The sequence below is a fragment of the Phalangium opilio genome, unplaced genomic scaffold (assembly GCF_054372755.1).
Source record: "Phalangium opilio isolate 3A_F unplaced genomic scaffold, DU_Popi_V2 ptg000031l_1, whole genome shotgun sequence".
NCBI classification, from domain to species: Eukaryota; Metazoa; Arthropoda; class Arachnida; order Opiliones; family Phalangiidae; genus Phalangium; species Phalangium opilio.
The window spans coordinates 13,846,894-13,870,497 of record NW_028324158.1 but is presented as its reverse complement, the minus strand read 5'-3'; the positions used below and the strand labels follow the sequence as shown (position 1 = coordinate 13,870,497).

The following is a 23,604-nucleotide window of genomic DNA, read 5'->3' as shown; positions in this document are numbered from 1 at the left end:
TTTAGTTTGCAGGAAAAAATCATCCACAAGTCTATGCTCTTAAGTTCGACTGCGTCAAACCATTTGCAGTTGTCCAAATAGGTTACGCTACAAAAATATTTTCGACGTACAGACACGAAATTTCAGATTAAGGAGGCATGCGTTTATTTAGTTTGAAATTAGCGCCAGAAATATCGGTATTTCCCCTCAATAGATGGGGTTAAAGATTATATTAAAACGTCTGCTATAAGTTCTTATTTGTTGATTTGACAAGCACAGGCATGTCTGACAAGAACAAGATGCGCGAAACCACATCAAACAATTCAACAACTAAAAGACTGAAATTATCAACTCCTGAATCGGAAAGTTGTACATTAAACTCCGAAGATGTCAAATCAATTGACAAACCGACTGTCTTCAGTGGAATGTTACAAAACTGGCCAGCATTTCAATGGAAAACCATGGAAGAATGGTCTGAAATCACTAAAGAAACTGAGCTAACCTTTCGAATATCTAACAACGATGACATGTTGAAGCCTACACCAACATGGGAAGGTAACGCGGTTAAAACAGTAACTTCAACAATAGCGGATTTTGTACATTGGCAATCGAAAAAACGGGAAAATCTGCATGCAGAAAATAAATTTAAGGAGTTTGATAATGAAATAAACTGGTGTTACTCATCGTACAACCATATGAAGTTGGTTTTTAGTCAACCAGAAATTTTGAACTCAGTTAATTGGTCTAATTTTGGGTTTGAGAATCGTAATGGTGCACAGAGTACAATCTGGATTGGTAGCAAACACGCGCATACTCCGTGTCATCAAGATACTTATGGTTGTAACTTAGTAGCTCAACTTATAGGTCGTAAACTATGGGTACTTTTCCCACCATCAGAAACCCCTAACATGTACGCGACTCGAATACCATACGAGGAATCTAGTGTTTACAGTCAGGTTAATATTTTAAACCCTGATTTCAAATCTTTCCCAAAATTTAGTAGAGTTCAACCCTACTGCGTTGTTTTAAATCGCGGTGATGCGCTTTACGTCCCACCAAAATGGTGGCATTATGTACATTCGTTAGAACCATCAATTAGTGTTAACACTTGGGTCGAGTTAGAAAGTGACCATTTAAATCAACTCTCCGAAGGGGTTGTTATGGCCTTGGCCACGAGTTTAATACCAACTTACGAGCCCGAAGGTGAAAAATGGATTAACCCTAACGAGGAATTAATGCCGGCAATTGGCACCATTAATGTGTTAAAACACTTGTTGAATAATGTTAAAGACGATCCTTCAACACCAAGTGTAAATAAGCCTACATGCAAAATCTTTGATAATGCGACACAAGTTCCTAAATTGACTATGGAAGAGTTTGATTCTTTGCTTAAAAAACAAGGCCTTAGTTTAGAGGCGAGATACTTAAATGCAACTAAAATTAATTGGAAAGATGATATCCCTAACAAAGAGATAGATTTGCGGGATATTGTGAATTGTTTCCTTCATCCTAATGTAATTTCAGAAATCACGAAACAACTTCGCGATCTCAAACATACACAATAAACTTATTTTTCACCTAAATTCGTCATTGTTTTATATCCTAAAGTCTTAAACTAAGAAAAAGTAATGATAGAACCACTTACCAACACACCAGCATTGAAGTTTGAACAAAGGGCAACGGGCGATTCGGGGCGAATTGCATTAGACGAGTTAAGCCTTGGCTTCAAAGGCCTTCGTTCACAGGTGATGCCGACATGCCGTATTATTTAGGTTATTGTTCAAAACACCATTGATTTTTCACACACACGAGTTCATTTCTTAATTTAGCGCTTAATTAACACGTAAATATACATTAATTACAATAATGAATGCAAAACAGTTGAAAACACGACTCGAAGATGACAAACTTCAGGATAAAACGCGTTTGGCTTAGTCACTCAGACTTGTCAGGGCTTGAACCAATGGGGAGGGGAGTTATAGTGGCTGGACTGTACATAAGCGATTAAAATTGCGCCCGAAATTCAAAATTAATTTTCCCACGTGCTTCCAACGAGAATGGAATAATATCTAGAAAAAATTTATCACTATACCCGTTATATTTTTAAGGTTAAAATATGCATAAAAATAAACAATATAAAATTGTTTAAATAATTTCGGATGATTTTAATAACAATCTCAAAGATCAGCCTTTAGGTAAAAGTCCGTCGAGTCATAAAGTTGCCAACCTAGCAATTATTAACAATATCCATCTCCTAAGCCTACATTAAAATGGAGTAGCAATGTTATCCATTAGGGCCAATCAAAAGAACAAGAGTAATTTGAATAACTAAGAAAAAATGGTCATCTACCATCAGGGCAAGTGTTTAAACTTCTTTCTTCTTGAAACCACGAGTTCTAATAAACCAATTATTCTATAGGTATAATTACATTCTGTTTTATAAGTACTTTATTAAGTACAGTCCGTGCGGATAACCCGAGATCAAATGTGGCTCATAACGAGTCCTGTTCGTACCCCCAATGTGGCTGCAGCGCCATAATACACCACGACTTAATGTCCCCTTGGCACACCTACGAAAGACCTCACTTCCCTTGGCTAGTCAGGGTCATGCAAGACGGTGAATTTAAATCCGCGGGTTCCCTCATTAGTGACAAATGGATAATAAGTTCGCCCTTAATGTTAATAGGGTAAGTTTTAACCCTTGGTCAAATGATAGCTAGGCTTAGCGAAAAACCTTACGTAACTAAATAATTTTCCAGAACAAAAGGCATAGAGGTCGTAGTGGACACTAACCTGGCTCAGAAAATCCACAGGCTTGTGCGTTGGTAAACTGTTCATTCAATTTCGTACACTTGTACTTATAAGACTGGCGTCTTTTTTCGAAGGTAGTCAAGTTACTGATACATCCTTCAGCGACATACAAGGTTTGTCGTTTCTGCATCATGAAGATGAACGAGTCCATCGACTTTAAACTGTACAAAGGACAAGTAGGCCCCGTTTGCCTTCCTCCCAATAAATCCCACTTTTATAACCGTGTCCAACTGACTTCTTTTATCGCCCCAGCTGGTAAGTAACCAACGCGTTTCTTAATATGTATTGCTAAGGTCACCCAAATGACCTCTGACAACAGGTTACAATACAATATCCGGGTCATACTACCGTCTTCGGCACTTAACTCTCGATTGTTGCCATCATGAGATGGAAAAATGCGAGATTGACGGAATTACTTGTTCATCGGACTTGTGTCCGGAATGGGATACGTTGGGATGCAAGGTAATCGCGTTGCGTTACAAGTTGAATAATTAAATTATTAATATTAATTATTATAAAAATTCAGGGGGCAATTGGGGCGCCAATTATAGCGCGACTTGGCGGTGGTCAATTTTACATTATATCGGTCATGTGCGACATTCTGGGTTGCGAAAGACAATCGCCTTGCGCCATGTTCCCCATGGTTTCGCATCACTACGATTTTATCCGTAGAGCGATTAATCGTAATTAATTAAATAATAAACATTAACAATAAATTTTTAATTTAAATCGTTGTATTTAACAATACCGAATAAAATTCTCTTAAAAATAATAATAATGACTTAAAATTAATTGCTACTAATTAAGTTCTATCTATAAACTTAAATCTAAGTGGTTTATCTGGAGTATTTACTATTCTAGTTTTGGCACCAATATTTTCATGATGGTACTCTACTTTATATCTTTGCAAGATCTAAAGTATTTACTTCGTAAGTACCGTACAAGTAAGTAAGTACTTAAGTCGTACTTACCCTTATTAGGAGTGTCCACATTTCTTGTTCAGCGATTCTCCGACCAATACAGGACCTTGTACCCATGCTGAATGGTAAGGAGGCAAATTTGTTGATCTTAGTTGAACTTTCACCCCTTAACCATCTTTCTGGTTTGAATTGCGTCGCGTCATCGAAATATTTCTCCAAACGACTCGTAATCAGGGTTTGAATGAGTATAAGGGACTAATTAAAATTAAATGTAATTAACTCAATCACAAATTAATTAATTAAGACTGATTAATGATAATTACCCCAGCTGGTACATTATACCCCGATAATACTATATCCTGTTCTAACCTTCTGGGTATTGTAGAGACAATAGGATTAAGCCTAAAATTTCGCCACATTAGGTCAAAGGTCATTAGAACGATCCCCATATCCATGAATTACTTACCTCATGGCTTCTTTGACGCAAGCTTTTATATAGCGAGCTTCGTTCAAGTGTTCCACGGACAGAACCGCGTCCGAATTTGGACAAATTCCTTGAATTTCATGGTAAGCTTTGTCCTGAGCGTCTTGGTTCTTGGCCAAATGGTACAAAGCGAAAGCTACACTGTGCGAAGTCTTAAGAACAGTTCAAATTAAGGTTTTCCAAAAGCGGAAATATTGTACTGTTAAGTACTTACCGTATCAATCCCTCCGAGGATCATGTCCGCTACCATGGTGGTAGCGTCACGGTAATCCATGTTTTCTTTATAAAAGAATGTCTCCATTAAGGTTGGTGGACGTTCCAAGTCCCGGTTGGCGTCCATGCGGGCTTTGGCTTCGTAAATACACTTGTAACTGATCCTGTATGTCCAACGTTTAATATTCAGTTAAGTACTTAAGATCTCTTGGAGACTGTGACGAACGTACTCGCTGAATTTCGTCATGTTGAGGACAAACTTCTTATGGATTTTACTTGGAAAGTACTTCCATAATTTGAAAGGTGAAAATTCCAATATGTACCATAATCGAAAGATAGAGTTAACGGACTTAATCATTTGGTACGCGTCCGAATCGGTACTTAAGTTATCGTCGAGACAATTGAATTTTGTCTCCAAAGCAATTAAAGAAATTGCTGAAATTATTTGAACACGAAATGGGCAATTTTTGCGAAAATAGGCGTCATCGTGACCCTGAGTCATAATTCAAAAATACCTTACATTCTAAAGCCCATTTATAAAGTTCCGGCATTAAATCCGTCACTTCATCCGTGTCCCCTCGAAGACGGTCAATTTTATCAACCATTTCTAGCGCCACACCATCCAAACCGTGTAAGTACGATTGGATCGATTTGGGCTTCAATAAATGAGCTTGAACCTTTGACCTCAAATTGTACCATTCTTTTCCGTTACTAGGAATAAAGTGTTAGGCCTAATAGACGTAAACAAAATGGCGGACATGCGCACCTGGCCAGAAGGCCTCCGCCAGTAAAGAATTCCTTTTTGCTCTTTCGAAAGTACTTTAGACTTTCAAATGGTTCTCTAAAGGGTATCTTACCCTCGTGCCTAAGTACTTTCTCTATATCATTGACGTCGAAAAGATGGACTATTTGTAAAGACATGGGCATATCTAAACGGACAATACTGCCGTATTCTTTGTATAGTTGCATATTAGCTTGATCCATTTGTAGAGGATTATATTTGCCTAAATTTTAACCTTTCAGTAGGTGATATTATTACGTAGGTAAATTGATTTCAAGATGACGTACCTATAATTGGTAAAAACGCCCATGACGCGCCTAGAATGGGAACGGGTCTAAGCGACGGTATTTCATCAAAGGATTTAACTCGCTCAAATTTCGGAGATTCTAAATTGTTTGCCACTATGGCCGACTTGTATCTCTTGCACATTATATTTTTCAAATTGGAATTGTGACATATTTTCTTCATAATTTGCATAAATTACTGAACTGTAAATTCCTTAAAAACTTAGTTCTCGATAAAAGATCAATAATGTTGCGTGGTTTATCAATTAACATTTACGCTCATATCCGCGTAAAATATTTTAGATATAATAATAAATTTCCTTGTATCATTTACAGCTGATAGCAACACGATTATATTGTATTACGAGATAATTTTACTATCTCTGTTAGAACTGTAAGTTTAAAATGGCCTTGGATTCAAGGACTTTTTAATTAACAACTGCTAAAGAACATACGATCACATCCTTCGCATTTAAAGAAGGCGGTGATATAATTATTACTTATATCTATGGTAGGAGCCCCCGCCACTAAGCCTTGGTATATAGATCACAAAATAGTTTTTCACGCAAATATGACATTTTAGAATAATACTATCGATTCCAAACCCTTTTTATGCATATTTAAAAATAATTTAATCTTAAATTAATAAAATAAATTATATTTATTACCTGAAACTAGCAAATTTCCTACAGGGGCAAACGAAACCACGCCCGGAAAAAATTTTGAAGTTGCTCACAAATAGGGCCCAAGGGCGGTTCCATGAACCCAATTTCCGTCGTCTGCTTATACTCTCATAGTGGTCCTTGACATTTGACAGCTGTGTTGTTTTTTCCTTAAAATAATGCGAAATTAAAGTTAATTACAACAAATCAAAATGGCTAATGATGATGATTTGCCGTCTGAATTTGATCTTATCGTTTTGGGGACTGGTAAGTTAATTAAATTAGAATTATTCGACATAAATAGACAATAATTTCGCGTTTTCAAGGAATGCCTGAGAGTATTCTAGCTGCAGCCGCGTCTAGAGTTGGTCAAACAGTCTTGCATGTTGATCGGTAATGTTTAATACTCAAATTAATTAAAGGTATTTAATAATTATATTTAATTTTAACCAAAATATTGCAAAGAAATGAATATTATGGTGGAAATTGGGCTAGCTTTAATTTTGATCAACTATTGGAATGGATGAACAAACAAACAGTAATTAAATGAATAACTTACTAAATAATTACAATCAAGTAATTATTAATTCATATAATACAGACTGATATCAGTCACAGTGTTGAAGCTGATGTATTTGCTAATTTATTATCAGAAGGGGAGACATTTATGCCTAATGCTTATCAAAAAACTATTTTTAACTTAACAGCAAAGAGTTACATCAGGTAACAGCTAACTAAACCTGATTTAGAACATATTTTTAACTAGATTTAATTATTAGCGATAAAAATGAAGAAACTACTGACCTTGATGATACTAAATCAGTTTCCTCTTCAACATCTCTGGCACAAGAAGCTGAAGAGAAACCGGCAGAATCTTTGGAAAATCAGGAAAATTCTGAAAGTGACAATGTGAATCCTGATGTACCTGAAGTTGCTGGTAAATCAAGTCCGAGTGAAGCTGCCTCAGTAAGTGTGGTGAAAGAAAAAGTTAAAAAGGAGAAGGTTTGGACCATGGAGGAATTGAGTGTTCACCGTAGAAAATTTAATATTGATCTTTCCCCTAAAGTAATTAAAATAATTTAGAAAAAAAATTAATTAAAAATACCTCATTAGCTAATTATAGTTTTTAATTAATAGCTTCTCTTTTCAAGAGGACCTTTAGTTGAATTACTTATTTCTTCAAACATAGCTCGTTATGCTGAATTTAAAAGTGCTACAAGGGTCTTAACCTTTTTAGGTGATAATTTAGTCCAGGTACATTGCTTATAAATATCCCTTAAATTAGTATAACACTAATTATTAATTAAACCTTAATTAATTAAGGTTCCTTGTTCAAGAGCTGATGTTTTCAGTACCAAACACGTGACTGTAGTTGAGAAAAGAATGTTAATGAAGTTTATAGCCTTTTGTCTTGACTTTCAAAAACATCCGGATGAATATAGGGGTAGAGTACATTAACTTAATTAATTTAATTGTTAATTTAGGTATTTATTAAGGTTAATTATTTGCAGGTTTTGAAGGGAAACCTTTCAAAGAATTTGTAAAATCAAGGAAATTAACGCATAATGTTGAACATTATATAATTAATGCAATTGCTATGGTTGACCCTGAGACCCCAACTTTGACCTCATTAACTAAGGTTCAAAAATTTTTGGAATCATTAGGAAGATATGGGAATAGTCCTTTCTTATGGCCTATTTATGGTTCTGCTGAATTACCACAATGTTTTTGCCGGTAATTAAAAATTACACCCTATTTTTTAAAATTATTTTTAATTAATTATTAATTAAATTAATTTAAAAACTAATTTCTTTAGGCTTTGCGCTGTTTTTGGCGGTATTTACTACTTAAACCGTCCAGTAGAAGGAATTATAATTAATAATGAAGGAAAATGTGCAGGAATTGTAACAAGGGGAAAGAGAATTAATTGCAAGTAGGTCTTATAAATTAATTAATTAATTAATTAATTCTCTTAATTAAAATTAATAAATTACCAATTTTTTTATTTATTAGATGGTTAGTAATGGAGCCTGGATTTGCTCCTTTAAATTATCTCCCAGATGAATCCCGTAGAATTTCTAAAGGAATCTTTATCACTGATAAATCTATCATGCCAGTTGAAAGAGAACAAGTATTAATTAAATTTTTAATTAATAAATCAATTAAAGTCATTCTAAATTAAATATAAATTTTAGTTGACATTATTGAGATTACCACCTGAAGAAATGATTAAAAATGCAGTCACCATCCTTGAAGTTGGTCCTGGAGCTTGTGTCTGTCCTCCTGGACTAAGTACTTAATTTAATTATAATTAAATTATATTTAATTTAATCTAATTATAATTAAATCCAACTTTTTATTTATTTTTTTTTTTAATTTCAGATATTGTTTATGCTAGTTGCATCTCAACTCATGAAACCGCCAACCTTGACATGTCTCCGATTTCTGACAAATTATTTATCAAGAATGAAACTGAAGTTGAAGTTGATAATTCAAACTTAAATTTAAAACCCAAAGTTCTTTGGAGTTTATACTTCAATCAACTTGACGTAAGCGGTCAAGATTTGAGTGAAAAATGTCCTGAAAATGTTTTCATTGTCCCCACACCTGATATTGAACAAGATTACGAGAATGCCATTGAACAAGTAATTAGTAATTACAAGACACTTAGTTAGTTTTAACTAAACTCAATTAATCAATGATCAATTTCAATTTCTTTCAGGCAAAATTGATTTTCTCTAAAATCAACCCAGATGAAGAGTTTCTACCCAGAGCCCCCGATCCCGAGGAAATTGTTTTAGAATCTGATGAACCAAATCCTAATCCTAATCCTAATCCTGGATCAACTGAAGAAGCTTCTGAAGCTTTAGAAGATGATCCTAATGAATTGGGGGATTCTAAAATTGATGGGGAAACTAAGGAGATTAAGGAGGATGACGAGAAAATTGATGAATCTGGTGATAAAGTTAACAAAATTGCAGTTACTGATGAAGATAACACTGACAAAGCTGAAAAGGAAACCGTTGAACCATAATTTTTGCCTTTTTTTTGTACCTAAGACATTCCACAAAGCCTACAGCTTAAAAAATTAAAGAGAGAGTGAGATGTGAAGTATTGAAGAACTACAAAATCACTTCATACTCCCTTTAAATTAAAAATGCCTACACTACAAAAAGATTATGATTTTTTCTTCCCAATCTGTTGTGTGTTTCATAGTCGCTTTATATTATAATATAATTAAATATTATAAATTATCTTGTTTTAATTAAATTAAAATATAATTAAATTATATGTGTAAGTAAATTTTTGCAAATATAACAAATTTTTTGCAAATATAACAATTTTTGAAATCAATTTTTTGAAATCATTTCTTGTTTCTAAATAAACTAACAAATAACAACTAATTAACATCACAGGCAATTTTGTTTCAGTTAATTACTTCCTAATTAATTAGTTAAAGAAGATGTTAAGTTATAGAGAGATACAGAGAAGTTACCATTAATATCAGTTGAATTCAGATCCATTTGTTCAATAATCTCTGATGAACTTGGAACAATTGAACTTGGAACTGTTGAACTTTGAACTGACATTCTTTTTAAAGCATCAATAGTTCCGGCAATACATCCAATACTTCCCAATAAAATCAACCAAATATCAAAGGCAATTTCTTTCTTGCTTGCACTCCTTCAAGGTAAGGAAATTAATTAGTTAAAGTTGTTAATTAATTAATTAATTTGAAGATTAGATTACCAACCCCTTTTTAAGAATATAATGAAAAAGACCGGGAAAAATGAAAGACAACATAGTACAACATGTTGCTCCGATAAAAGCCATTAAATTGGCAAAATTAGGGACACCAACAACTACAACTCCAGTTAATGAGACCAGAATTATCCTAAGTACAACCTGAAACGTTTTTTTTGTTAATTACTTAAGTTATTTGCTAATTATAATTATTACCCCCCCCCCTAACCTTAAGTTAAGTAATTACCATTTGAATTGTCTTGTACCGACACTCGATAAGTACTTTTTCTTGAATTAAACTGGTAACAGGAAACATCATGACTTAAAAGGGTTAATTGTAATTAATTTAATTAATTAACAATTTAAGATTTAGCCTAAAAAGGGTTTCTGGGAATCATACCAACCAGGATAGCAGAAGAATAAAGATAGGCAGAGACATAACGTAACTAAATCCGGAAAATTAATTCCTTTCTCTTTTGGAAGATTAAGAGTTATAACTGCATTTGTTTCCAATCCAAATGACTAAATTAAAGTTTAAGTTAATTGCGTTTTAATTGGTGCAAGTATTGTTTGTAAACTCTCACGTACCATATAACCACAAACTCCAAAAGTAATGTATAATGTTGTAACACAAACTAAAGTTGTTACAAAATACCTAAAAAGATTATATTTTAACATCAGAAACAATATTAATTTAATTTAATTTAATTAAGTTTCACACTTGGTAAAATTATGTCGTTTTTCTTCAGTAATTGAGGATTCTAATGATAAAATCATCCCGGCACCCTGATTGAAATTATAATTACATTTTAAAGCTGTACTTAACTTAATTTTAATCAATTTCTTTTTACCTCAAAACAATAAATAGCTACTGCAAAGAAAAATGGTAAACCAGCAGCGGAAAATTCTCTTGGATGAAAACTAATTAGGATTAAATTTAATTTAATTCATAAAGAGTTTAAAGAATAGATTATATTTAAATTGGTGAAAATTAATTACTTTTTAACTTCATGGTAATGCTCAAAATCAAACCAAAAAACTACAACAAATGCAAAAACATTTGAAATCTGTGCTAAGAAACTATATAGGAAACGTAAAGAGGGTGAATTTGTGTGATCATATTTGAAAAGGGACACTCTTAAGTCTTAACACACACCTAAATATTGCCAGACTATGAAGATGTTTCAACAATGTCAGTGGAAATAGTGGAACAAGTAGAAGAATCAGCCAATGATTTCTATTATATAAATACTTGTTGAAAAAATTGGCCTCAAAGGGTTAGGGTGCATAATTATGCAAAATTACTTTGATAAGACATTCCAGATGCTTGAGAGATTCTCTGATATAAATACTAAGTACGCGCAACAAAACCCTACAATAAAAAACTCTATTAAGATTTAAGACCTTAAAGTTTTGATTCAATTAAAAAGTGCTAAGAAATTTGCTGAGAAAAGATTATATAGTTCAAAGTTGAACCAACACCACCTTTTAGAGTCAGTTTTCTGTGGTTTCAATTAGGCATATTAGTAGAAAGGAAATGAAGCTGTTATAGAAATAGATACAAAAAAAATACCGCATGTCACCCAAAAGAACAAGGAGAAAAAAAGTTCTATTAATGTTACCTAATTGTGATATTAAGATTATAATATCAACAAGCCATTTTCCACCTTTCCCAAAAGTGTGATACCCTTTTAGAATAAATATTGGTAAATTAGACCTAATTAATTTGACACTCTTAATAACAATCTATTCATACCAACATCTCCATAACTGAGATCTTTAATTATACTAATCTGAAACAGTTTGAATTAAATTCAAGGGGATATACAAAGGTCCAGTTTACATTAAGAACAAACTAATTAACAAACATACTTTAGGATTTTCAAATATTTCTTCCTCAGAGTAGTCTAATAATAAGGCCCCATTTGAGTTTGTATCGCGTAAAGGGACTAAACTATATCTCTTTTTCAATATCATTCGTTTGCAATCAATTATTAATAACATTGCCTTAATGCTGAAACATTAATCAGATTTTGATTGATTTTATAAACATAATCCCTATTGGTTTTTACCCCAAATGCTTAGCTCTTACCTAAATATTGCCACTAAAACCATAATTATGACTCCTTCGAGAATACCACTCTATTATTTATAATTAATTAATGTAATTAAGTGTGTAAACAAACGATAATTGAGCCTAATTGTAACATATGAAAGACCAAGGCTTACTTCCTTGAAAGCGAATGGCAAACCAAGTACACCGGCACCAATAAACGATATAAATATATTTGCAGTTATTTTTAAGACACTTTTAGTGCCTTTCATTTTTCCATGGTTACTTATTACCATGGTTAATTATTATTAATTAAATTAAATTAACTAAACTACGAACCCAAACACCACGTTTGATTTTAAAGCGACATAGATTCATTTAACTGACCTACTGCACATGCGCTGTTAACAAATACGGCCGACTTGTATTGAGAAATAACGGGGAATCGGGGATTTTGCACTTTACCTATTTCCACGGCCAACTTTGGAGTATAAACAAAAACAACACGTGCTTGACACGTGGCTTCTTTTATGACAAGCAGACGACAAATATCAACGATCGATTTTCCCGGGCCTTTGGCGGCGATTTTGATTTTTGAACTTCTCCGCCGCCTAAATTAAATTTATTTCCATTAAATAATTAAAATTATTAATTAATGCCTTGTTTAACACCTCCTATACGTTGGGCTTTCGACGTTTCCAAATGGATTCCGAAGAAAATAGAATGGGATATGGCGGTTACGTCAATTCAACTTGAAGAAAAACAACGTATTGAAAGATTTGTCTTCAAGGAAGATACCAAATCTTCATTGGTAAGTTTTCCTACCATTTTCATGCACGTTTAAGCTTATTATTTGATAAAAATATTATAGATTGGTAGATTATTAATGCGAAAATTATGTACGGAAGTTTTGGACATTCCATATAAGAACATCAAACTAGGAAGGGATGAAAAAGAACGTCCATTTTTAATAGGAATAGAAAATTATAGCTCAAAATTAGGCGATTTTAATATTTCCCATCAAGGGAATTTATGCGTTTTAGCGGCGGAGCTCAATTCTCCAGTTGGTATTGACGTCATGGAAAGAAATCACAGAGGTGTGATTGAAATTATACTTTGAAAAAGATTACTCTCAACGTTTCATTGAAGGGGTATTTCCAGGAAACACTCCTTTACCCGATTTCTTCAACCTGATGCGTAGAAAATTTACATCGAGCGAATGGGATTATATCTGCGGTCCTGTTCCCGAGAAGGAACAGGCTTCCAGATTCTACCGGAATTGGAGTTTAAAGGAAAGTTACGTTAAAGCTGAAGGAAGTGGATTGGGATTTAGTTTACAACGATTGAGCTTCAAATTCAATACAATAACTTTAAAACAAGGGACCATGACGTCAGATACTCAATTATATATTGATGGAAATTTAGCTAAGGATTGGTTTTTCCATGAAACATTACTTGATGATGACCATTGTACCGCTGTTGCTTTACAAAAAGTAATATTGGTTGGGGTAACTTTAATTATGATTTAAATTAAATTAATCGAGGTTTTTAATTAAAATTAGGATTATTCCGTCATACCACAATTTACTTGGCTTCAAATTGAAGATTTATTAGATAATGCCGTACCTTTAACGGATCCAGATCCGGAATCTTGGGAGAAATTTATAAATAAACCCCAAAAAATTATTAATACTAAATTAATGTAAATGTAAATTATTTTTAATTGTGAATAAATTGTATTTAGGAAAAAAAAAAAAAAAAAACACTTATTTTTTGATTTGGATGGATTAGTCTCCTGTTTTTCTTCCGGAAAAAATTTGAATATTTCCTTTTTTAAAAACCTTTTTCATTTAAAAACTATATTTTCTGTTAACAGTCTTAGTCTTACATTCTTACGATGAACAATTTGTTTAAAAAACCCGTAGAAGTCAAACTTACTCCGTTAAGGCCATCCATTTTTGATGGATTAATGTTGAAAAATATGCCTCATTTAAAAAAATTATGGACACACAACAACAACAATATGTGACAGTCTTTGTTTTTTTTAAAGAACGCTGTGATTAATTTCGTGGTCGCCATTTAAATCTCCCGCTTCACCCTTGGAAATTTGAGTTAATGCCACCTATAATTAAATCGTATAACTTTTATTATAGAAAAATACAACTATTCTTTGGAAAATTTTAAGGAAATTATAATTTGGTGTGGTTTATTACACTGTGATGTCCTCTACGGCGTCTCTTGACGCAGTACTCGATGGCCGTGATAAATAGGGTCAGTACCACGCCAGTTATTAAGCAGTAGAACAGTCCGCCAACATTAGAAAGGGTCAGAGCCGTGTGGTACAAGTCCTGCTAGATCGAAAGATTGTTAGACTCGCGTGGTCGAGAATGTTTCTTGGGGATGTTTTTACCATGTAACTTCGTTCCTGTTTCTTAAAACAAGGGCTTCCATCGATCCACCATTTCAAGTACAAGTTCTGGAGTTCACCAGCTTCCATTAGTCTCAAAAGGACTCGGTCGACCACGGCTCTTTATCAAAAATAAAACAGATGAATTTTAACTCTAAGACTTGATTATATTGTTAGGTCTACTTAATGAAATCGCTAAGCCTAGTTTGATCTACGACAATGTTAAGCCTAGTTTGATCTACGACAATGTTAAGCCAAGTTTGATCTACGACAATGTTAAGCCTAGTTTGATCTACGACAATGTTAAGCCTAGTTTGATCTACGACAATGTTAAGCCTAGTTTGATCTACGACAATGTTAAGCCTAGTTTGATCTACGACAATGTTAAGCCTAGTTTGATCTACGACAATGTTAAGCCTAGTTTGATCTACGACAATGTTAAGCCTAGTTTGATCTACGACAATGTTAAGCCTAGTTTGATCTACGACAATGTTAAGCCTAGTTTGATCTACGACAATGTTAAGCCTAGTTTGATCTACGACATTGTTAAGCCTAGTTTGATCTACGACAAAGTTAAGCCTAGTTTCACCTAAAAGAATTAGTTACTTGTAAGGTGATCCTTTATTGAAGGCAATTCCGTATCCTTTACTGTCCAATTGTTGAGAAACAACAGCCACGTCACACGTTTTAAAACTGACATAATGAGCCGTTGAGGATTCCATCAAGAAAGCGTATTTGCCACCACCATTTCGGACTCGCTCGACACCGTCGCTATTACCCTTTCCCAAGAAACTCGGGTTCTTATTGAGTACCTCGTTTAGTTCCATATAAACGGAATTTTTGGCGTTCTAAAGTTATAGAACAGTTGCGTTTAAGTGAATTTAGGAATTTAGTTAAGTTAGTTACTCTGAAAAAGGCTCTGGTTGAACCGCCTTCAACGCAACCAATTTCTGGAATACCAGTTCGCAAAGATTCTTGGATGACGGAGTAGGTTGTCTTTGACGACAATGCCTTGTAATTGTTCCACGATCCGCTTCCGAACAATTCGACGAGTAACATGGACACGAGTCCACTAACGTACAAGGTGGCAATGAAAATAACGAAAAGCCACCATATTGCCGTCAAAAACCGGGACGAGATGGATCTATTTCAATTGCGAAACCTCTTAGAACTCCCCGGGGACAATCAACCAATCACGACTTACCTTGGATAGATACCAGTGTTATGCAACAACAAGGAGCCAAAGGAGAACCATAAACTATCAAAGATACTGACGTGTCTCTTAGCACCGGTTCGTGGATCAATATAAACGGAGGTCAACTTGGTGACAAAGAAATATAGAACCCCGACTCCGATGAAAGACACCAAAATGCAACCCCAAACGTCCATGGTGAAGATATGCAAAAAGAAATATGAGGAAGCCGACGGTCCGTGTTCCGTACCATCTCCACCGGGTTTCTTTATCAACATGGTAATACCGACAGTCATGTAGGGAACGCTAAAGTCCACCACTTCTTGACGCACGGAGGTAATGGTCAAATCAGCTACAGCCATATCGGCTTCCTATAGATAGACATATCATTGTGTTCGAGACTGTATATTTCAAATTAAGTAATTGAATAGAACTTACGTGATTTAATAACTCGCCAATCATTCCATTCCATTTGCCGCTTATTGAATCTCTGGTACCGTATCTACCGTCACTGGACAGTTTAATTTCGTATTCAATGTTAAGTTCGGCCGCGATTAAGTCCATCAGGTCTTTAGAGTAGCCTTCGTATCTGTCATTTCCAGTTGCTTTCGGGTCAGGGTTCAACATGAGATAAGGATTTCCAAGCACGACGGAAACTACCAAAGATTTTTTTTCGGACAAAGCGTTTTTCTCCATAGCGTAAGCTGGGCTTACGGGAATCAAACCCTTCTGGTCGGTCCAAGTGAAAGCCTAAGGTTGAAACCTGACTTAATACTTCAACAAATTGACAAGAAATTTTTATTTATGGACCTACATCGGTCGAGTCAGTTGGGGTTGATTCCTTCAGGTAAACAGTCATCCCGCGTCTTTGTCCGTTTTGGTCAAGTTGAATAGGACCAGTAAATCCTTCAGCTACGTACGTCTAAATTGTTGAACAATTTATCTGTAAATAATTGGGTGGACACAAGAAACACGTTGGCAATTACCTCAGCTATGTACTGCTTGACCAACGGACCGTTAGTGAATTTAGAAGCACCGTCCTTAAAGTAAGTTGGTAAGGGATCTAGAATTTCCGGTCGTTTTTGGAGAAGTCTGGAGAAGGCTTCGTCTAAAAGGTCCGCCGTATCGCTGGCCAGGAGTATTTTCGTCTGTTCCATAGAATAACAGCTGTGTTCATATCCGACATTGACGGATTTTATCACCAATTCTTACCTTAGCGTCTTCCCTGCTGCTAATGCTTCTAATATCAATATTCTTCAGCTTTTCAGCGACAACTGGTGACTGCGGATTGTAAACCGACAAGGCAGTCACGTTCAAACGTCTCAAGTCCCTATTGTTGCTGAAAAAATCTTCGTCAACTGGTTCCACCATCAAGAAATGAATATTCTTCTTGCTTGTCGATGGCGCTTTAGCGTGGAGGTTCAGGAGCTTAGAGGCCAAACTGGGTTTCAAGTCTAAAGCCACGTTTATAATCGTGTTTGGGTTGTCAATCTCGGCTTTGCGTAAATAGGGTGCTGCCATTTCGGCGCGTTCCAATTTGTGCATTCCAAGAACGTTCAATTTTAATGCCCCTGAACCTATCCTTAACAAATTCTGCAACCTTGATGGGCCTGAGCAATAAAAAATACCCCACGATCAGCTTAAAGAACGGGTTGAAGGTCAGCCAGGAATTCGTACCATCTTCCTTGTCGTAGAAATAGACCACATTATGCCAGCGATAAAACCTCATGACGTCCAAGATGGCTCGTATGTTGTTGGGTCCAACATTAATTAAGAATTGTCCCTCCTCATCAACGGACTTATCGGATAGACTAATCAAAGGAACCTGAACAGACGAGGACATGGAAATCAAGGAGGAAAATCCTCCACGCGTTGAAGGTACCACGATAGACAATACATTCTTCTCAAGGAGTGAGGTAGCTGAAACCGCGAAATGAAGACATCGTCAATTATATGTCAATCAATTAGCCCTCGTTCTCTTTTATATAAATAAAACGTAAGTGTGACTGTGTCGGAATTTGAAGAATTTATAAGCTAATAGGTTAAGACAGCGAAAACGTGTAGAGTTTAAAACACTTGGCGCCAATTTCCAGTAAAACGTAAAATTGCGGGAACTGGGGTCGAACAGATGGTGTACTTGAGTATAAAAATAAAACTTTGGCCAAACACCCAAAATACATAAAAGCACAACTGCATGGTACAATATTCCCACAAAATGAAGAAGAGCGCCTTCAAGTGATTCATAGTTTGTTGAAAATTATTCCTAATTAAAAAGGGTCGAGTATTGAACCTTTTATCAATGAAATCTTGACCAGCGGTTAATTGATGGGGCAATTTTAATTAAAACACTTTAATAACTTTGGTAGTTGTTACGATGGATGATAAGTGATGTAATTATTTTCTCACGGTGCCTTGGTTCCAAAATTTTTGGCTAGTTTACAAATTGAGATAATCTCGCCATTCATTTCGTAATTCGAGTAGAAATTTGAAAAACATCGCGATGATATTAAAAAAGATTACGTAACGATTAAAGCAATCTAATGTACCACCAAGAGAAGTTGACAGTCACGCAAACTAGTCTTGTTTTTTACCCCCAAAAACAAGGGTATTTGGTTTCAACCAGCCTTTAAAAACAGCGAAGGAAATGTAACATTATCTGGGGTATGATTTGAGAAAAATAAAATAAAAAAAAAATATATCCTTATCAAATAAAAAATTACATGTTCAGTTAATTTTATTATGTAACTACCAACTATAGCTTCAAGATTGATTTCAGCAAGTCGGCTTTTTCCGTGATAAACTCAATCTAATAAATCGAATCAAGCCAAATGCACCCGGACCAATCTATTCTTACACCAAAGAGAGGCCGAAAAAAAAAATCATGGAAGTTAACTAGCATCACTAATTCTAAGTGATGAGGGCCAACTAAGGACGAGTTATTAAGCGATTTCCTTCTTATATTTTGTAAAAACGTCAAGTACCACATTACACACAAAAAAAAAAATGTGCAGCAGGCATCTAAATCCTTCACGCATGGGATAAATGGGTTGGGACAGTTCCCATTTTTTGCGCTGCCTCTGAGGTTTAAGTGTATCCTTAGGAGAAGGAATGATAGTGTGCTACCCCTTTCCTTAGATGGGGCAGTGTAATCATCTGCGCAACGGATGTTATTGCAAGTGGGCGAATTTGAAATGCAGGACGGGGGGGGGGGTAAACTTGCGTTGTGACGCAATACATTGAGGGCATGTATTAAAATTGTAATTTATCCCTTATGGAAAATATATTTTGTTATTTTCTCTTTGATAAACAGTAAACCTCATAGATTACGAAGAAACAACAGAGCTCTATTCAACAGTGAAGGCAGGCTACAACAGTGCATCAATCATGCACATATAGTTATAGTTCGAAAGTAAATCGTACTAGGGTCTAGATTATAATAAAACACTTGAAATAATAAGAACTTTTAAACTAAGTGACTCAACTGATGCAACGAAATACAAAACAGGTTTAAAAGATTTTATACCAAAGTTAAACTTAAGAACTAAAGTTTTAAAGCTTTCTTTAAACTCGTTTCTACTCCCTCGTGAAAGGGTTCTCATTTTGATTATCTCGTAGTTTTAAAAAGATTTGAGTTTCAATTCCTAACGCCTACAGTATATTTCCTTTTGGGAGAGACCTACAGCTTTATAAGCAAACAGAACTACCAGCACGTAGTTTCTTGACCTTCGCTATATAAAAGTTCATCTCATCGTCTAAACGCAAAATCGTGTTTCGAGTAAAATAAAAATTATCTTTAAACTTCATCTAATGTAATAATAAATGAACGCTTTATCTTTACAGCTCTCTGTGTGTATATAAAGTAGTTTAAACAGAATGGTTGAACCTGTACATTGGTTTAAACTGAGTTCTGTTCTAATTGTATTTGTATTTAGTTTGGTGTTTTTAATTCTGACTATAACTTATCTTTCGAAATTTGTCTCTGCCATATTTCAGGTCCGATTTAAACCTTTGTTTAAGTTAAAATTTGTCAGGGCCAAACGAACTGAACCACCCACGTTTAAGTATTGATAAATAATTTTTTTCTTAAGTGTAGAGTACTCTTCATTTCGAAGCTATCTCTATTTAGTAAACAACATACGTTCCACTGTAAACTTAAGCAGGGTACCTTTACCTTTACCTTTAGTCTCAATTCAAATTAGAAAAGAATATAATAAACCCGTTGAAGAAAGTTCTATACTAAAAGGATTAGCAATGTCTTACCAGCTTGAATAACTTCGTATTGGTTTGCCCCATTAACACGTTCAGGGAACAACTCAAAGGTTGGGTCGTGTCCCGTTATGGCGGCAATAGCTTCTTCAAAGGATTTTAGCGTCAATTCATCCTCATAGTCGTAGATCATACCTTGAAACAAAAGAAAAATATTTTAGGAATATTTTCTTTTCATTTGAAACCGTTTCTTTCTGACGTTTCAATATTCTTTGTAAGTGATACACATTTATTACAAGTCACGTATTTATGAATTCCAATTCCTCACTCTAGAGGTTCTAACTGGGTGTGAAATATTTAAAAATAAAAAAAAAAAATAGTAACCCAGGTGGTGTAAATGCTCAAATTATCGAACAATTTTCGTATTTGCAATTTATAAATTAATGTAAATACTATTAAATTTAAATAAACGAATGGTATATTAATAATTTTGGAATCAATATATTATAAACATGAAAATCTTGAAATGAGTCAAAAATTAAATTATTTACTGAGAATTTGGGCCTGTAATTGTACTTTAATTATCACGTAAGTTAATTAGGCGTAATTGAAATTAAATATACTTTAAATATAAACTTACCAATTGGTATTTTGGTTTCCGCCGAAGAAGCGCAAATTAAAACCGCGAAAAAACATAAAAAACTAATTGTAAAAGTCATTTTTTTTCTCTTCTCGCAATTAAAACCAAAAAAAAATAATAATAATTAAAAAAAAAGTAAAATTAAATTTCCCGGTGTCGCGCGTGTTCACACGACAATTGTCGCGATGCTGCTAAAACTAAAAACGACTAAAGGAAATGACAATATAAAATTAACTTTTGTCTCTTGCCCAAGTCAAGTCAAATTCCCTTCAATTCTTTTTAAGAGGAACAGAAAGTAAAAACAGCGGCACTACTATCATGCGCCGCTCCGGGCTCTAAAATGAAGTAGAATTAGCGCGTAGCCGTTCAACTACAGAGCTAAAATAATCCCAACACAAGTGAGAGAGATGTTTGCAAAAACTATACACACTAGCTCTAGATCGTCTATAAAAGAAAACTCGCAATTCGCCTAAGATATTTTATAATTCCCTCCCTGACTTCTGAGACTATTTAATTTGGAACTTAAGTCGCTCGGAGCGACCAAAATGATAACTGTCACTCTGTTTAGCGACTCAATGGGTTTATATTTAAACGAAATGTAGCACCCGCCGCTCCGTTATAAACTATACATACAGACATACATATCTTTTGGCACTGTCACCCAGATCTGATATGGAAGGGTAGAAGATATTCAATTAGCGTTAAAATTTTTTGTTTGTCTACGAACACCGCCTAGCGCAGTATCATCAATTTCGTTCTAATTTAAAAGAGTTACAAATTAGAAACCTATTTGATAATTGATAAAATGAGTTTTTTGGAAAACCAATTTGATTTACAAATTACTACGTCATTCTTCTCTCTCTTAACATTGAGACAGTGTGTGGGCAAAAATTCTATGACGCCACTTCTTCTAAAAGACGTTAAGATGATCGAGTCTGTCTTGCGTAGGATTACTGTTATAGACGTAACATAACAGTATCGAGATAATTTCCAATTTTAAAGGAGAAAACTTGTTTTCAAAAATATTTTCTCCCCTTATGCCCGTAATCTGGTGAAGAAAACATTCTACGCCCTAAATGGGGTTTGAAATATAATATAGCTGATTTGGCGTCGATTGGACTACCATAGTTTCAAAAATATATTATACTTAAGTATTAATAAGCTGATTAAAAATGTTCAAACCTTAAGATATGATCAAGAATAACATGTTTTTTTAAAAAAAGTAATTATCACCAGATTGTATGTATTACGGTATATGGGCCTAGATACATTTTTATTAAACAATTAAGCAATAGGGGTTTCTAAGTTAAAAACAAATCAATTATATAGTTTTAATTGGATCTTAGTGTATGCGTCATACGTTTATGTTTTGACAGTTTTATTGCGTCACTAAGTTTTAATTATAATTGAGCTGTTCAGTATCATTTCAGAAGTTAATAACTATACTTGAAGCGTAAGTATGACACTACCTATACTTAGTAATGCTTGAGACTTACAGCTCGAGATAACTAGTTCGAGAACGACGGAAGCGAGAATTGAAGTCCTACACTCGATGGTTAATTTTGCAGGACTTCCATCTAGGTCCTATTTAGGTCTGCATTACTAAGCCTTTGACAGCGCCTCACCAGGCGTCGCTTTACCTCAAATCTATGACCTACCTCCCTCACTTCATGACAAGCTCCAGTTTCTAAGTTACCAGTGATAAACTTATGGAAGGAACATATCTTACGAACTTATGTTGAAGTAAATTGCGGTTATGTCCGATAACCATAGCGTCCAGTTTACCAATCTCCATAAGGTACATAAGATTGCATTAATAAGATGATTGCATTAATTATTTTACGAAGTTGGCTCAACAACACGCCCACCAAGGTGCGTCTTTATAACCTGGGAGGTGCGGTACCATCAAAAGCTAGAGCGTAAGTTAGGCAGAACGTAATTCACCTAGATTTACCGGTGATATTAGCATTTCAAATGACATAAGGTATTATTTTTAGATTAACATATTTTTCTTTTTGAGAAAACTTGTTCGCGCTTGGAGTGTTTTCAAAAGGTTTAAAGGGCGTGTCCAAGGTGAAATGGAAATTTAACAAATATTGGGTTGTCACTTGCGCTCTTAAAAGTAGCTCTTTTCCAACTGGTTTTCAATAAAGATATTGCGTAACTTTTGCTTGTATTGTAGGGGTTGAGTAAGTCCTTATGGGTTTGCTAGAGGCATTTAGTTTTATCCACGCTTCCCAATCTCCCAGCATCCTTCCAAGGATGGATGGATAGATGCGTTTATTAAGTAATATACCCATTCTCAGTGCCTTCAAATATTTTTGGGATGGAATTGTTTTTAGTACCATCTAGAAACTCGAGTTATGTTCTAGAATATTAATTAAAGTTAATTTTAATTAATGGAGTTTAATTCAAGTTAAATTAAGGCGATGTTTTAATTAAATTATAGAAGGTTTTGCAACGTTATAGATTAGAATTAAGACTTTACCATTTACTATTGATAGAGGAGGGTAGTGTAGTTTGTCTAGTGAGGTTTTGAATTATAATTTGAAATTTAGGAGTAGAAAGTTGATAATTATTTGAGGAAAGGTTATTTTACTGGCGTTATGACATTTGGAGCAATTACTGTTTTAAATATCTATGGTATCTATGAGGTTAAATAACAGGAAAATGTTTCACCTAGTCATAAAATAATTTTCCAAATAGTGCTTGATCATGAATTTTGGTGTAATTACTCTACGGAACCTCATAGGTCGTTTCTCACAAATCCTAATTATTTTAATTAATTCCACAAACCATCGTTTAAAAAAAATGCCTTTAAAATAAACCATTTTAACGAATTAATAAAGAAAACGGCGTGTTCCTACTTCCTCCTGCCAAAAATTTGACGGGTACCATTTATGTTTTGATAGGGACGGTTGTCTCAGAAGGTGAATAAAGAGGATAATGACGTATTTAGAGGTAGGTGACGACACCAAAACGTCATTGTAAACCTTCCATAAGTCTTTCCATAAGCCAATATATTTTCGCCTTTCATTAAAAAACGGCGGGAAAGAAAAGCACGTGGAAGAAGGAAATGTCAAAAAAAAAATTGCACGTGCGTTAGTCCCGACTAGGAGAAGCGCGCGCGCCAAATTTGTTTGCGCGGCAAAACTTTTATAAACAAATGGAACCACCACGCCCGCGTTGAAAGCAAAATAATCTCTTAAATTTTTGGGTATATACAGA

The 23,604-nt window shown here is 34.5% G+C and overlaps 7 protein-coding genes across 11 annotated transcripts; 4 read left to right on the top strand and 3 right to left on the bottom strand.

Moving 5' to 3' along the window:
* The first annotated feature begins 216 nt into the window (after positions 1-216).
* On the top strand, positions 217-1,562 carry HSPBAP1 (HSPB1 associated protein 1). Its single transcript, XM_089870706.1, has one exon. The coding sequence runs from the start codon at positions 261-263 to the stop codon at positions 1,542-1,544; it is 1,284 nt and encodes a 427-aa protein (XP_089726832.1). The 5' UTR covers positions 217-260; the 3' UTR covers positions 1,545-1,562.
* A 173-nt stretch (positions 1,563-1,735) lies between these two features.
* On the top strand, positions 1,736-3,562 carry LOC149690813 (ovochymase-2-like). The gene is made up of 6 exons (XM_089870738.1): positions 1,736-2,336; positions 2,399-2,666; positions 2,739-2,796; positions 2,865-3,045; positions 3,110-3,252; positions 3,317-3,562. The coding sequence occupies exons 1-6, from the start codon at positions 2,318-2,320 to the stop codon at positions 3,479-3,481; spliced, it is 834 nt and encodes a 277-aa protein (XP_089726864.1). The 5' UTR covers positions 1,736-2,317; the 3' UTR covers positions 3,482-3,562.
* Positions 3,492-6,268, bottom strand: LOC149690812 (putative cytochrome P450 301a1, mitochondrial). Of its 3 annotated transcripts, none has more exons than XM_089870672.1 (10): positions 6,209-6,265; positions 5,476-5,676; positions 5,174-5,411; positions 4,928-5,118; positions 4,638-4,842; positions 4,409-4,571; positions 4,177-4,346; positions 4,034-4,112; positions 3,762-3,965; positions 3,492-3,703 (listed from the first exon to the last, which is right to left on the bottom strand). In XM_089870672.1, exons 2-10 carry the CDS (start codon positions 5,663-5,665, stop codon positions 3,593-3,595), a joined length of 1,551 nt encoding a protein of 516 aa, XP_089726798.1. In that variant the 5' UTR covers positions 5,666-5,676; positions 6,209-6,265; the 3' UTR covers positions 3,492-3,592. The 3 variants fall into 3 exon arrangements, with proteins under 3 accessions (XP_089726798.1, XP_089726797.1, XP_089726796.1); XM_089870671.1 differs by having other exon boundaries at positions 6,141-6,262; XM_089870670.1 differs by having other exon boundaries at positions 5,476-6,268.
* Positions 6,243-9,488, top strand: Rep (Rab escort protein). Its single transcript, XM_089870648.1, has 13 exons — positions 6,243-6,401; positions 6,461-6,527; positions 6,600-6,672; positions 6,736-6,857; positions 6,914-7,199; positions 7,272-7,388; positions 7,458-7,578; positions 7,646-7,868; positions 7,951-8,067; positions 8,148-8,265; positions 8,330-8,426; positions 8,517-8,779; positions 8,857-9,488. Exons 1-13 carry the CDS (start codon positions 6,347-6,349, stop codon positions 9,166-9,168), a joined length of 1,971 nt encoding a protein of 656 aa, XP_089726774.1. The 5' UTR covers positions 6,243-6,346; the 3' UTR covers positions 9,169-9,488.
* LOC149690810 (uncharacterized) lies at positions 9,379-12,249 on the bottom strand. The gene is made up of 15 exons (XM_089870686.1): positions 12,108-12,249; positions 11,971-12,020; positions 11,751-11,892; positions 11,635-11,671; positions 11,501-11,566; positions 11,184-11,250; positions 11,035-11,115; positions 10,878-10,958; positions 10,730-10,799; positions 10,600-10,664; positions 10,467-10,533; positions 10,283-10,400; positions 10,126-10,199; positions 9,889-10,040; positions 9,379-9,818 (listed from the first exon to the last, which is right to left on the bottom strand). Exons 1-15 carry the CDS (start codon positions 12,225-12,227, stop codon positions 9,581-9,583), a joined length of 1,428 nt encoding a protein of 475 aa, XP_089726812.1. The 5' UTR covers positions 12,228-12,249; the 3' UTR covers positions 9,379-9,580.
* A 203-nt stretch (positions 12,250-12,452) lies between these two features.
* On the top strand, positions 12,453-13,694 carry LOC149690809 (L-aminoadipate-semialdehyde dehydrogenase-phosphopantetheinyl transferase). 2 transcript variants are annotated; one of them, XM_089870733.1, is made up of 4 exons: positions 12,453-12,742; positions 12,803-13,028; positions 13,093-13,424; positions 13,494-13,694. In XM_089870733.1, the coding sequence occupies exons 1-4, from the start codon at positions 12,587-12,589 to the stop codon at positions 13,635-13,637; spliced, it is 858 nt and encodes a 285-aa protein (XP_089726859.1). In that variant the 5' UTR covers positions 12,453-12,586; the 3' UTR covers positions 13,638-13,694. The 2 variants fall into 2 exon arrangements, with proteins under 2 accessions (XP_089726859.1, XP_089726858.1); XM_089870732.1 differs by having other exon boundaries at positions 13,081-13,424.
* Positions 13,635-22,811, bottom strand: LOC149690808 (glutamate receptor 3-like). 2 transcript variants are annotated; one of them, XM_089870622.1, is made up of 13 exons: positions 20,377-22,811; positions 19,791-19,931; positions 17,208-17,450; positions 16,743-17,140; positions 16,517-16,678; positions 16,345-16,452; positions 15,969-16,280; positions 15,543-15,901; positions 15,245-15,482; positions 14,945-15,186; positions 14,342-14,459; positions 14,145-14,282; positions 13,635-14,053 (listed from the first exon to the last, which is right to left on the bottom strand). In XM_089870622.1, exons 1-13 carry the CDS (start codon positions 20,453-20,455, stop codon positions 13,976-13,978), a joined length of 2,616 nt encoding a protein of 871 aa, XP_089726748.1. In that variant the 5' UTR covers positions 20,456-22,811; the 3' UTR covers positions 13,635-13,975. The 2 variants fall into 2 exon arrangements, with proteins under 2 accessions (XP_089726748.1, XP_089726749.1); XM_089870623.1 differs by having other exon boundaries at positions 14,145-14,279; positions 20,377-22,810.
* Positions 22,812-23,604: the final 793 nt, after the last annotated feature.

What these genes read in the sequence shown, in the direction of transcription:
- HSPBAP1 (XM_089870706.1), top strand. Translation starts at nt 261, where the DNA reads ATGTCTGACAAGAACAAGATGCGCGAAACCACATCAAACAATTCAACA.
- LOC149690813 (XM_089870738.1), top strand. An exon ending in CTCAGAAAATCCACAGGCTT is followed by an intron (nt 2,797 to 2,864) that starts GTGCGTTGGTAA and finishes CTTTTTTCGAAG; the next exon opens with GTAGTCAAGTTACTGATACA. An exon ending in GGGATACGTTGGGATGCAAG is followed by an intron (nt 3,253 to 3,316) that starts GTAATCGCGTTG and finishes ATAAAAATTCAG; the next exon opens with GGGGCAATTGGGGCGCCAAT.
- LOC149690812 (XM_089870670.1), bottom strand. Translation starts at nt 5,665, where the DNA reads ATGCAAATTATGAAGAAAATATGTCACAATTCCAATTTGAAAAATATA. An exon ending in GGCGGAGGCCTTCTGGCCAG is followed by an intron (nt 5,119 to 5,173) that starts GTGCGCATGTCC and finishes CTTTATTCCTAG; the next exon opens with TAACGGAAAAGAATGGTACA. An exon ending in GGTATAATGTACCAGCTGGG is followed by an intron (nt 3,966 to 4,033) that starts GTAATTATCATT and finishes AATTTTAATTAG; the next exon opens with TCCCTTATACTCATTCAAAC.
- Rep (XM_089870648.1), top strand. Translation starts at nt 6,347, where the DNA reads ATGGCTAATGATGATGATTTGCCGTCTGAATTTGATCTTATCGTTTTG. An exon ending in ATATTGATCTTTCCCCTAAA is followed by an intron (nt 7,200 to 7,271) that starts GTAATTAAAATA and finishes TTTAATTAATAG; the next exon opens with CTTCTCTTTTCAAGAGGACC. An exon ending in TGTCTGTCCTCCTGGACTAA is followed by an intron (nt 8,427 to 8,516) that starts GTACTTAATTTA and finishes TTTTAATTTCAG; the next exon opens with ATATTGTTTATGCTAGTTGC.
- LOC149690810 (XM_089870686.1), bottom strand. Translation starts at nt 12,227, where the DNA reads ATGGTAATAAGTAACCATGGAAAAATGAAAGGCACTAAAAGTGTCTTA. An exon ending in TGCCATTCGCTTTCAAGGAA is followed by an intron (nt 12,021 to 12,107) that starts GTAAGCCTTGGT and finishes TATAAATAATAG; the next exon opens with AGTGGTATTCTCGAAGGAGT. An exon ending in TTGGAGTTTGTGGTTATATG is followed by an intron (nt 10,401 to 10,466) that starts GTACGTGAGAGT and finishes ACTTTAATTTAG; the next exon opens with TCATTTGGATTGGAAACAAA.
- LOC149690809 (XM_089870732.1), top strand. Translation starts at nt 12,587, where the DNA reads ATGCCTTGTTTAACACCTCCTATACGTTGGGCTTTCGACGTTTCCAAA. An exon ending in AAGATACCAAATCTTCATTG is followed by an intron (nt 12,743 to 12,802) that starts GTAAGTTTTCCT and finishes AAAATATTATAG; the next exon opens with ATTGGTAGATTATTAATGCG. An exon ending in CATGGAAAGAAATCACAGAG is followed by an intron (nt 13,029 to 13,080) that starts GTGTGATTGAAA and finishes GTTTCATTGAAG; the next exon opens with GGGTATTTCCAGGAAACACT.
- LOC149690808 (XM_089870622.1), bottom strand. Translation starts at nt 20,455, where the DNA reads ATGACTTTTACAATTAGTTTTTTATGTTTTTTCGCGGTTTTAATTTGC. An exon ending in GGAAACCAAAATACCAATTG is followed by an intron (nt 19,932 to 20,376) that starts GTAAGTTTATAT and finishes TTTTGTTTCAAG; the next exon opens with GTATGATCTACGACTATGAG. An exon ending in CAACCAGAGCCTTTTTCAGA is followed by an intron (nt 15,187 to 15,244) that starts GTAACTAACTTA and finishes CTATAACTTTAG; the next exon opens with AACGCCAAAAATTCCGTTTA.